General features: G+C 43.7%; 1 protein-coding gene across 4 annotated transcripts in view; it reads left to right on the top strand.

Moving 5' to 3' along the window:
* The window catches only part of TPH2 (tryptophan hydroxylase 2), an 89,517-nt gene that overhangs the window by 19,359 nt on the left and 57,953 nt on the right, over window positions 1-12,205 (top strand). For all 4 annotated transcript variants that reach the window (XM_024736765.1, XM_024736767.1, XM_024736766.1 and 1 more), the window contains one exon: window positions 9,968-10,164. In XM_024736765.1, the coding sequence (XP_024592533.1) occupies window positions 9,968-10,164 (197 nt within the window). The remainder of the gene's footprint in view (window positions 1-9,967; window positions 10,165-12,205) is intronic.

Genomic DNA, 12,205 nt, shown 5'->3' with positions numbered 1-12,205 from the left:
TGATGAATTGTAGGCTTTATGGTGATGGGGGACCAAGTTTTAATTTTTTCTCTTCTCTGCCCGTTTGAGAAGAGGCACCCGAGAAGGCAAATATGTTTTCTCCCCGACTGAGCTAATTTTATCCCGTTCCATTATCCTCCATTGATTTGCTTTCCCAGCTTTTGAACGAAGCTGAGATGTATGCGGCTGCTGAGGTACTTTGTGAGTCCTGCATAAGCACCAGTTGTTGATGCTTTAATTTCTTTGAAATGGAGCGATAAATTGCAAAGCAGAACAAACCCAAATATTCGTCGTGCTAGGGTCCTTTCCCAGATGACTTGAATAGTTTCTGAGGAAGGTCACATGAGGGATTTCAGGAGTCCCTCTCTTGCAGAATCTAAATATTTTTTCTGCCCAAGAGGCAACACTTTTTTCTTTTGGTTTTCTTAAAAGAAAATCTGCATAGCTACTTCCATTTGACATAAGTGGTGTTATACACAAGTTGAAAACAAGAGCAACAGAATTAAATGACATGGGTTTCTAGAAAGTTATTCTCTGTATAGAATTCTCTGCATATTTGAAATGCACAGTGCTTGTAAGTATTTAAAAGACGTCAGGCTTTATGGGAGAATCATTTTCATGCCAAATGTTTCTCTCTACCTGGAGTTTAACTCAATGGCTGAAAAGGAAGGGAGCCTGAGAGTCGCAAAGAAAGACAAAAGGGAAAATTGATTTGGAAAAGGTTTCTCCGTTCCATTTCTGGGGCTTGGTGGGTTTTTTAGATGTGCGTCAATGCCTCGGTAGGATGTTGTCTGATTATAGCACGGCTCCCACAGCTGTGGAAAACATTCACACAATACGGCTTACTGACAAGGACAGAAGTTACACCAAATTCTAATGTCTTTCACGGAGAATGAGGTATGAGTATTTTTACTTTGAAATGATTTCCACAAACATGAAGGATTAAAATTACTTTCACAAGTAATGTCTCAGAGGTGAATGGATTTATACGGAAGAAGGTGGTTTTTTATCTCCAGACCTATTCCCGACCCTGCAGGGAAGTGATGACACTTTTTTTTTTTTCATTTCTATACACCTGGAGGAAGTGAACCCACTATATCGAGTACCTGTTAGGTACTAGGCATTGGCCCTGGCACTTGGCTGATGATGTCTCATCTGATACTCTGTGTTGTGTGGTTTTCTTACTTCCCTCAGTTTCAAATGAGGAAACAGAGGCCAAACTCAATGCTAGGTACTCAAGACCTTGCTCTGAGGTGTGTTGGTTTAGAGTGGGGTCTCTAGAGCTAGGCTTCCTGAATCCAAGTACCTGCTATGCCACTTACTAGCTGTTTCATCTTGGATAGATGACTATGTCTTTAAGCCTTAGTCTCAACCATAAACAGTCATTTAATTACTGTATAAGGTGAGCATTATATGACAAAATCCATGTCATGTGCTATTATATTATTGTTATTGCTACAGTTAGATGGACGGGTGAATGGATGCTATTATTAGGCCTGTGAACTGTAGGAAAACTGCATTCCCTCATCTGCTACTGAAAGAGGGAGGTCAGGGCCCAGTGGTCAGCAACATTTGGTCCCTGTTGATCAAGATGCAAGATACATGGGATTGAACTTGGAGTTCTTGGAGACCCTAGCCTGTGTCTCTTCATCCTAGTGGCCTGAGCTTGTTGGCTGCTCTTAACTTGTAGTTCTTTTCTGGGTGGCGTTCCCCGAGTTCCCCTTGCATATGTTGAGCAGGCACGTGTTGGTGAATGTTAGACCCACTGTCGCTGCTGTTCATATTTAATTTCATGGTAGTTTTGGCAGAAGAAAATCACTCCTCTAGAATGTGACAAGGGCTTTCTGCAAGGTGAGAAGATGGTGAGAAGCCCTATCCTGGGGTGCACAGGACAAATAAAAACAAATAATTTCCAGGAGTTAAATCTTCCCTCTCCCTGAGGCTCCCTAGGTGTGGTAGTTTATTTTCATTATGTCTCTTGTAAAGGCAGCACCAATATTAACAATGTGAACAAAACAAACTAACGTTTCTGTTTGCTACCATCTGAAAGTTCCTTAGGGCCCGTAGACTCATTTACGAAAATTCAGGTGTGCGAAACTCATTTGCAAAAGCAAATAAAATATGTGCTCATAAATGCTCTTTACCTGACTAGCCTAGGGGACTTGCTGAAAATGAGTTTGTGCCTTTACGTTTTCTTTCTGGTGTAATTTAGCTGTCCCAGTCTGCCCAATCTCCTCATCAAATGAACCCCTTATCAAGCCACTTAATGTCAGATGACTTGAATGGTTTCAAATCTTGGTATAACTCAAGATCTGGTTTGTGAGTTTCCTTTTTGAAAAATAGCATTTAACCATCGTGCCTGTGGCTTTGAGAGTTCATTCATTAAGATATCTAGCCAAGGAAACATCTCTGTGTTTATTTATGTCCCTTTGGGTTTGCATAGACTGCTTTCTTTCCAGGTGAAAATTTTGGCTATAAGTGTGATGGGTGACAATACCTAGAAAACCTGAGTGAGAAAATTAGAAAAGAGAAACCCCTACCTGTAAAGTAAGCAGGACATAAGGTTAATCGGAAGTTACCAGAAAACTTCTTAAAATCTTAGTCTTTTAAGAGTTGCTTTTTCCATAGCAATTAAAATACATGAGGTAGGGATGAGGTAAGACAAATACCTATCTGCCAGACTTCCTGATAAACAACTATACTTTTTTCTCAAACTTTAAGTGCGTGGCTTGTTTTGGTCTGATTGGTTGATTTACATATTCAACGAATATTATTTATTGAACACCTGTCTGTTCTAGGCTTAATTCTGCGGGACAGGGATATGAAAATGAACAAAGCAAACAAAAATCCCTGTCTTCAAGACGTGTACATGGTAATGGGGGGTTAGATTTAGCAGAAGAGTACTTTTAGATATTTTACTTGTTTTTTTCCCCTGAGTATTACTGATAGTATTTTATCATAAAGTTATTGAGTGTCCTCTGTGGTCTGAATTCTGAAGTGTAATTTTATCAAATTCGAGAGCCTTAGACTTTTCTCACTGACTCTTAAAAATCAGTAGATATAAATGGCATTTGCTTTCTGGTTAAACTTTAATGGAATTCATCCACTCTACTGAGGATTTTTTTTTCTGGCTTGTAGCAACATTTTTTTCCGGTCTCAAAGGTGTAAGCCATCATCTTGTGGAACACTTATTGACTACATGGCTCTACTCTGGCGACACCTGGCTGCAGGTGATACTATTTATGAAGGGGGTACCTGCCAGCATAGTACTAGGTGACATCACATCACTGGCTATGGGTGAGAGTCAGTACTCGGTACTGATTGAACTTTCTACACATTGGTGTGTCACCTCAGTTGTTAGAAGTATAACAAATGCTGGGTAATAATTAAGTTTTGTGAATGATGAATGTTTCCTTTTTAAAATTACATTAGATCAAAATCAAGATTATTTTTAGAATAATGTTGGAATAATGTCAGTCTCACTTTTCTGTATTCTTATGTGCTTTCTAGAATGAGGAGAGAGGGTGAATTATAGATAGCTCCCTGGAAATGATGCAGAATTCAGGGTATGCCCATTGAGGAGTGCAGCACACACATCTCATAATTCGAGGAAGAACAGAGACCTCCTGCCTTCATGTTCCAATAATCGTTCTCCAAAGGCTTTGTCCAAACCCTTAGAGGAGCCGCTAATTGCTAATGAGTTGCGAAGATGGTGGATTTTTACATATTTCCTGTTCTCATTTCCCTTCGGCACCCCCAGGTAGAAGTGTCAATCACAAGAGAAATGCCTAAGGTGGGGAAGGAGAGAAAAGATGAGGCGGAGATGAAAGGGACGGTTTATTCCAGGCAGATAAACAGGTCTTGAATAAGTGAGGCATCTCCAGCCCGGAGGAACATGTAATGAAATAAAATAGAAAATGAGTTCATTCCTAACTGTTTCTATGAGATTCACTGGTCCCCCCTCAACCAATTCTCAGTTTCCCTTCTGCTCTGTTTAGTCCTTGCCACTGAGGAAATCCAGCTGTTTCCAAAGAACACAGTCTGCACTGTGATTCAGTCAGTCTTGCCATCTTGATGTAAATACTATCAACTTCAGCCTGTCTCATCTTCCTCCACTGAATAGGGGAATTGCTTCCCCCGCACTGGAGTTCCTTTAAAGATAACACAAGCAGAGAAACTGCATCTCACATTAGGAATTCTAGCAGCAAGGACTCCAGGAGGTAGCCAGCCTGTACCACCATAATCAAAGGTTTTCCAATTCCCCAAATTAAAAAAAATATGTATAAGAAAAGGAGCTTGCTGTTGGACCTGCTGGAGGAGAAGATCAAACAAATAATTAAAACAAAAGCATTATTGCTTATTCATCTGGCTGGAGAGAGAACTCCCATAATTTCAGCCCCAGTGGGGTTTATGTCCCTGGATTTCAGTGTGAAAATGTGTTTGTTAAACAGCATTGTTCTAACAAGCTCAGGACTTAACATAGAGTAACTCTATCGGTACCTGCCCCCAGTTAGGCTTGTCTATGCACTTTCTACTTTCTCCTCTCTGCAGGGAATGCGCAGGTTTTTCAGAATCATCGCCCTGCCTCTAGGAAGAGTGGGATTTAACCTTACAGGCAGAAAGATGCCTTCCACAGTCTTCAGTATTTCCAGAGGAAGTTCTTAGTCATCTCTTAGTCACATATTGCACCGGGAAGCTTTTCCTATTGTCGAGCTAAATCCTGACAGTGAAGGTTTCAGCCCTTTTCCTTGTACTGTCTTCACTGAGCAATGGTTCCCTGTCGTGTTTGTAAAGTCTTAGTTTGCCATTCTTTGGCAAGAGGGCAGAATCTGCGCTGAGTGGAAACTGCTGAAAGTCACACCTGTTTTTCTCCAGTAAATTAGGAATCTGTGAATAATAATTTTGGTGGGTGTTAAGAATTCTGGAAGCGCAACTAATTCCATATAAGTGGAGATCTACTGATAATATTCACTTGTAATTAGTTTGTTGAGGAGTTTCATCTTGTTGGGGTTTATACCAACGTAAAATGGTTTTATTTTCTCTACTCACTGCCTTCCACTGTATTGTGTTGAATCCTACTTTCCTGCTGGGAAGCTAGTTCCTTAGCAACAACTAATTTCCTTTCATTTTCAATGATTAGTAGAGTCTCATTGGGGTATTTAAGACCTAGTCCCATTCATTTAAAAAAAGATTAATCTTAAATTTGATTCAAAATGTATTCTCTTCCTCCTCTGTTCTTTGGAGTGTGTGTGTGTGTCTGTGTGTGTGTACGGTTCTGAGATACCTTTCCTTCTCTCTTCTAGGACCTAGTTCCTCTGGGGTTGGGAGCTGAGAGGAGGCTGAGGGCTTTTGGCAGGAGCGTGAGAACGTCCGGGGTGGGCAGGCCTCTGGCCACTCTCGCCCTGGTTGGGACAGGTTCTTTCTGATGCGGTGTCTCTGTTGAAATGGTCTCTGCATGGTGTTGTGTGTAGTCTTCTTGGGGTAAGACCATTTCCTCCACTTCCACCCCTGCAGATAAGCTTCCTGTCCTCCCTTGGCCTTTCAGTGCTCACAACGTCATCCTCTTCTCCAGGTTGGCCACATCGTAACTTGGGTACCCCTCATGCACCTGGCCTTTAGTACTTCCTCGCCAGGGATGAGGGGAGCCCCTGGAGCATTCTTCTGTCTCCTGAGAACTGAGCAGACCTGGATGGGGTGGGGCCTCCCCATCTTCCTACCAGGCACACCACATTGGGTCCCATGGGAATTTCTAGATGTCACTGGGCATCAGGCTCCATGTTCACACAAACCTCAAGTTTCAGAGGACACCTGTCAAAGGTCCCCTCGTCTCCCCCATAGCACGCCGTACTGCTGGGCTTCCAGACGCTCTCCCAGGGCCTGTCTCTATTGCTCCAGTCTGGTGACAGCACCAGGGGGAGCAGGGCGTCCTGCTGCTATGCAAGCGTCCAGATGGGAAAGGAGAGGCCAGACCCTACTTCTTGAGGGCGCCTGCAGTCCTTACAAGTGATTCTTGTGGCACAGCCTTCCCCCCTCCAAGGAGAAGGAACGGGGCCTTTGCTTCTCACCCCAGCCTTCCCCACAATCCTGCATGTCTGATTCCCTGTTGGACTGGTAGGTGAAGTTTGGGGATGAGGTGGGAAGGGTAGTACGAGGGGGGTTTGTTGGTGGTAGAGCCATTTCTGCCGCTTCTTCACAAGCCCTGCAGGGAGATGGTTGGCTCCAACTGCTGAGAGCTTTCTCTAGAATGTGGAGTACTTAAGTGACTTTAGTTGTAGGCCAGAGCAGTTTTAGGACACTGGGATATGATGCTTATTACATACATGTTATGACATGTACTCAGAGATAGATGCATAATGATATATGGGTATATGTCCTAGGCCCTAGAAAGATCAGGACACCCCTCTGTCATTCTTCTCATATATAATTCACAAAAAGCCTACAACTAGCCTAACCCACAACAAGGACAGAGAAGTGCAACACATTTTGATTTTTCTCATGACAATTTTTATTTTTCCAAATGTCAAATCTCAAAGTTTTAAAAAAATAGGTGTCCCTGCATTCCTGGTACCCCAAGCACTACCTACTGGTCTTACTGAGAAGGTTAAAGGAGTGAAGAAATATGAAAGTATTTTATGAGATCTATACAAATACATGCGAGTATCATAATTACATGATTGTATACGAGGTTTTCTATATATAAGTACATATACCTGTAAGCCTTATTGTAATTTGGTATGTGAAAATAAGCTGGTGCCTGGGATACATTTTTTATTTCATTGGTGTACATTAATCAGTTAAGACCACAGCCGGTCCTGAGCCTGACAGACTGGGTGTTAAGCTTGGCACCATGAGTTTAGTCAAATGGCTTAGTTTCTCTGAGCCTTAATATCCTTATCTGTAAAATGGGGGGGGGGGGTTGGTCTACCTTCATGGAGTTGTGAGAATCAAATGGGCTAAGTTATATAAAAACACTTAACTTTAAAAAAGTGTCTGGCCAATAGTAAGTTCTCAAAGATGAGCTATTATTATATACCTTGATTAACTACATGGAAAAGTGGGAAATTTCTTATTTTTTCTGTATTTGGGATATTTTTTAACAGAAATTAAATGGATAAAAGTAGCCTTTACTTTGTGTGAAGTTGATTTTTAAACATTTACCTTAAATAGCTACCCGGGATATGGGGGTCAGAGCGGTGTGAGAAATCTCTTGGCGTGACCAGTCAGACCCGTTCAGGGTAGCTGCAGGGCACTGCACCAGCTATTCACTTAAAGAGCAGGCTCATTAGTTACCCAGGCAGGACAGACAAGTGGAAACAGATGAGACTGTATGCGTGGTCGTTTGTATTCCCAAGGTCGTGATGCTAGGAATTCATTATTAAGTAACAGATACGCACTGACAGGCCCATCTTAGGATGGTTCCACTTCGCCATGGTGTGAAAGTGAAATGCGTTCAGTAGAAACGTACTTCGAATTTGCACCCTTTTTTTCAGTGCAATATGCGGTGTAATTCTCTCTTGTGATGCTGAACCGCGGCAGGGAGCCATGGTCAGCCCCCCGCTCGATGGCCAGGGTGAACAACTGATAACACCTACAATCATTCTGTAGCTAGGCAACCATTCTGTTTTTCACTTTCAGTACGGTCTTCCATAAAGTACATGAGATGTTCAACACTTTATTATAAAATAGGCTTTGTGTTAGATGAGTCTGCCCAGCTGTAGGCTAATGTAAGTGTTCTGGGTACGTTTAAGGTAGGCTAGGCTGAGCCATGATGTTTGGTATGTTGGGTGTATTAAAGGCATTTTCGACTGATGATATTTTCAACTTACGTTGGGTTTATCACAAGGTAACCCCATTGTAAGTGGAGGAAGGTCTGTATAACTCCTTCTTCCTATCCAGACTCACACTCGTCTTTCTTCTGCAGCTTCCTGTTGTCTACAGTCAGTTCCCCTTTGAAACGCTGCATGTTTGCAGACTGATATCGAAGGGAAATGTTTGACCTAATGATTCTTTTCAAATGGCTTCTCAGTATTTCACTTATTGTTTCAGCCTCATTGCTTTCCACCTTCTGATTGTGCGCAGCCCTTATCAGCTTTATTGGCTTCCCCGACTCAAATTGATTTTGTTGAATTTTCTGGTACCAGAGGCAGACCGTTCATGTTTTTATTTCCTTACATCCTTTCTATTTTTATCTTTCCATTTCAAGCTTTCTTCTAAATTCATCACAGAGGCTAAGCCTTAGCAGTCTTGATCTCAGCAAATATTTGTCGGGTTGTAATTTTTTATTTGTTATCAACAGCCATATTTAAACAAGGCTAATCTTGTTCTAATTCGGTTTGTCATAAGCCCTAGTCTTGATACGTAGAGAAAATAAATGTTAATTTCTGTTTTTTTCTTCAGTATGTGTTGTTCCCTCATCCCTCATGTACTGCAGTTAATTTTTTTCAGTAAAAATAATTTGAGGCAGTAAGAATCACATTTGGACCTGAACCTTCAACAGAAAAGATTTCGGTAAGAATACTTTGAAGTGTGCAGAGGGCTGGGGACAGGGCTCTGCTTATGAGCCTGATCTTGTTACTGTCCTCCTGCCCTTTTTTCTACCTAAGGGGGCACTTCTGAATGACCCCAGCTTGCTGAAGGTGCCTGAGGCTGCAGCAGCCCTGAGGGCCAGTTGCTGCCTATGCAGGCTGGGTTACTGGATTACAGAGCTCACAGGGGCAGAATCCCTAGGTTTATGTGTATATATTGGACTTCCATATGTCGTGTGGGTCTTTGCTGACTGCAGGGGCAGAATCTGTGACAAGTGGCCAGGGAGGGCAGTGGGGGACTACTGCAGGTTACTGTTGAGCAGGTCATGAAAAGTTTTCACTTTCAGGATAGGTTTCTTAATCAGAGGCAAAATTCAGATTCTGGCTCTTCAAGCCATAGTTTGCAAAAGCACGTGTACATATTCTCTCCTTTCTCCTGACCTCACGTGGCCTCAGGAGCTATGGTCCCTGCTCATGGCTGCTGGCTGCTGTTAGAAGAGCATTTTAAAACTCACCTTTCCTTCTGTCAGGGCACCTGCAGATCCTACCTGGCCAACAAGTCTCAGCTTAAGTTGTACCTTCTCCAAGGAAGCTCTCCCTGACCACCCCAGTCCAGGGCTGCCTCTCAATATTCCAAACCAGGCACTGGCTCCCTATGACTTACAGGCTGAATCTGGTCTGTTTTTGTAATGCAAGTTTTATTAGAACATAGCTATGTTCATGTGTTTACATATTATCTGTGGCTGTTTTCAAGATATAGTGGCAGACGTGGGCAGTTTTGATAGAGACTGTATGGCACACAAGCTTAAAATATTTACCTTTTAGACCTTTATGGAAAAAGTTTGCTGACCTCTCTCCTAACTGACAGGGCTTAATGTGTGCACCTCTCAGTATGATGTATAATAAATGTTCCAATTTTGCACTTTGCAAAACTCTCACTTAAGTTTGGCGTAGGCTTTTAGTATTTCTCAGACATTTCTCTCACTGAACAAATAACCTCAAAATTACACTAGGAGATTGGGGTGAGTTCCCTACAAAGGACAAAGGGACCCACAGGCAATTTTATTTTCAAAAGACAACATCCATTTATTACTCTTGTCAGGTGATTGCAGAAAAGGGTCTCAGAGCACAGCTTTGGACCTAAACCAGTTCCTTCCAACCCAGAACTCTTGTTACTGATCCCAGTGTCAGAACAAGAATCTTATCAAATGTCCATAAGGATGTGTGAAGACGTAACTTAAATCATTTATATGAAAGTTTAAACACATACACAAAATTAGAAGGTTAGCATTTTCTTCAAAAAATAACACTTCGTGGGATCCTTTTGGACACTCAGGCATCCCACTTTACAGGAATCTGACTCACATAGGTATGAAGGTGAGAAAACACTTAGCCCAGTGACCCAGAGCCAGATTCATTCATTTCTCTTCTCTCCTGCTTAGTGGTCAGCCCATCCCCAGAGTGGAGTACACAGAGGAAGAAACTAAAACTTGGGGTGTTGTGTTCCGAGAGCTCTCCAAACTCTATCCTACTCATGCTTGCCGGGAGTATTTGAAAAACTTCCCTCTGCTGACTAAATACTGTGGCTACCGGGAGGACAACGTGCCCCAACTTGAAGACGTCTCGGTGTTTCTGAAAGGTAAGCTTCACACGGGCTGTCTCTTCCTACCCCACATCCTCATGGGCCGTCTAAGGACACACGTGACAGCAATCGCCCTTTTTCCAATTAAGAGCTACCTTTGATTTAAAAAGAGGAGCTCTGCACCAACAGTTGCCTGCGCCACCTGTGGGAAGCAGAGCAGGGCCTCTGGGCGGGGAGATGGACTCAGCTCTTCACCCAGCCCAGGGCCTTGGTGAGGTCTCTCTGCTGGGCTGTTTTATACGGCGAACCCCAACCGACATTTGCAAGTTCAGCTTTGAGCTTTTTCTGATCCGGGAGCGACTCTGGTGGGCTACATAGGCATGGAATGATCTCAAAGGTAGCTTTGTATTTGCTTTGCTAAGAATTCTGTACCGGATGAAGAAATATCACGGATAACGTTGAGCATAGTGGCTTTCCTCTGGGGAGGAGGTCAGTCGGTTAATCAGATCGCTATTGTAAAGTATAAACCGTGCCCGGAACGGTAGTGCTGGTGTGAGAGCAGGGAGCGAGGTGGAGCAGAGTCCCCTGGCGTCCACGCTCTCTGTGTGGTCACTCTCCTCACTGACCCTCCCGGGACAGCAACTGGGAAAACTTCAGGCTCTTGCGGGGATGGGGGTGGAGGTGAAGTTTTACAGCGGCCGCACTTCCTTCTGTGTCCTTCACGGCAGGTAGGTCCTCGGGTTCTCCTCTTTTCTCTCTCTTCCCCATTTCAAGCACAACAGTTCTAAAAGCTAAAGCCTTGCTGCCTACCTCTTTCCCTGGAGCTCCTTTCCTCACCTGTCTTCCCTGTTTCTATGGGTGATGATAGATTCTCTAGACTCATCAGGCTCTAGGGATTCCTGTCGCCAAAACTTGGCCTCTGTTCACTGGTGCCGAATAGAAACGCGGAGACAGAGTCTGGGGCGAAGTAGAAAAGAATAGGTTTATTGCTTTGCCAGGTAAAGGGGGCCACAGCGGGCTAATGCCCTCAAGACTGTGTGCCCGCCCCGGAGGAGGTAGCGAGCAGTCTTACAGTGTTCAAGGAGCAGGGCGTGGTCGGCTCGTGGACGTTCTTCTGATTAGTTGGTGGGGACGTAATTGGGAGCCAGCATCATCAACCTTCTGGCTCCAGCCGGTCTGGGGTCTAGTGCTTGTGGACAGCATACAGTTAACTTCTTCCACCTGGTGTGGGTTTCAGTATCTGCAAAACAGCTCAAAGGACGTGGCTCAGAATATTATCTATATTGTCCTTGAGGAAGAACTAAAGGTCCTTGACTTTGTTTAATGGCTAAAGTATTATTATTTTGTCTCGCTTGACTGTTTTCCTTTCTTTCTGCATTTTCTCACTTCTGATTAAATTTATTCTTTTTTTAAAATTTAATTTAATTAATTTATTTTTGGCTGCGTTGGGTCTTCGTTGCTGCGCGTGGGCTTTTCTCTAGTTGCGGCGAGCAGGGGCTACTCTTCGTTGCGGTGCGCGGGCTTCTCACTGCGGTGGCTTCTCTTGTTGCAGAGCACGGGCTCTAGGTGCGTGGGCTTCAGTAGTTGTGGCTCGCGGGCTCTAGAGCGCAGGCTTAGTAGTTGTGGTGCACGGGCTTAGTTGCTCCGTGGCATGTGGGATCTTCCCGGACCAGGGCTTGAACCCGTGTCCCCTGCATTGGTAGGCGGATTCCTAACCACTGCGCCACCAGGGAAGCCCCCTCATAGGGTTCTGCTCGGTTACACTACTCCTCTGAAGTCCTACCCCCACTCCCCTCCCTGCCACACTTAATCAGCCTTTGTATACGCTTCTTATTCAGCTGTAACACATTACCGCAAACTTAGTGACTTAACATGAATGTATTATCTTACAGTTCTGGAGATTAGAAGTCTAAAATCAAGGAGTTGGCTAGGCTGTGTTCTTTCTGAAGGCTTCTGTTCCCTTGCCTTTTCAGCTTCTAGAGTCTCTACCCACAATGCCTTGCCTCGTGGCTCCTTTCTTACCTCACTCCAGCCTTTGCTTCCATTGTCACAAGTCCTCTGACTCTGACCCTCCTGCCTCCCTCTTATAAGAATGCTT

Source organism: Neophocaena asiaeorientalis, unplaced genomic scaffold (genome assembly GCF_003031525.2).
Source record: "Neophocaena asiaeorientalis asiaeorientalis breed wild unplaced genomic scaffold, Neophocaena_asiaeorientalis_V1.1 scaffold134, whole genome shotgun sequence".
In the NCBI taxonomy this organism is placed as follows: Eukaryota; Metazoa; Chordata; class Mammalia; order Artiodactyla; family Phocoenidae; genus Neophocaena; species Neophocaena asiaeorientalis.
The sequence above is the reverse complement of the archived record's forward strand: the minus strand, read 5'-3'. Positions and strand labels throughout refer to the sequence as shown.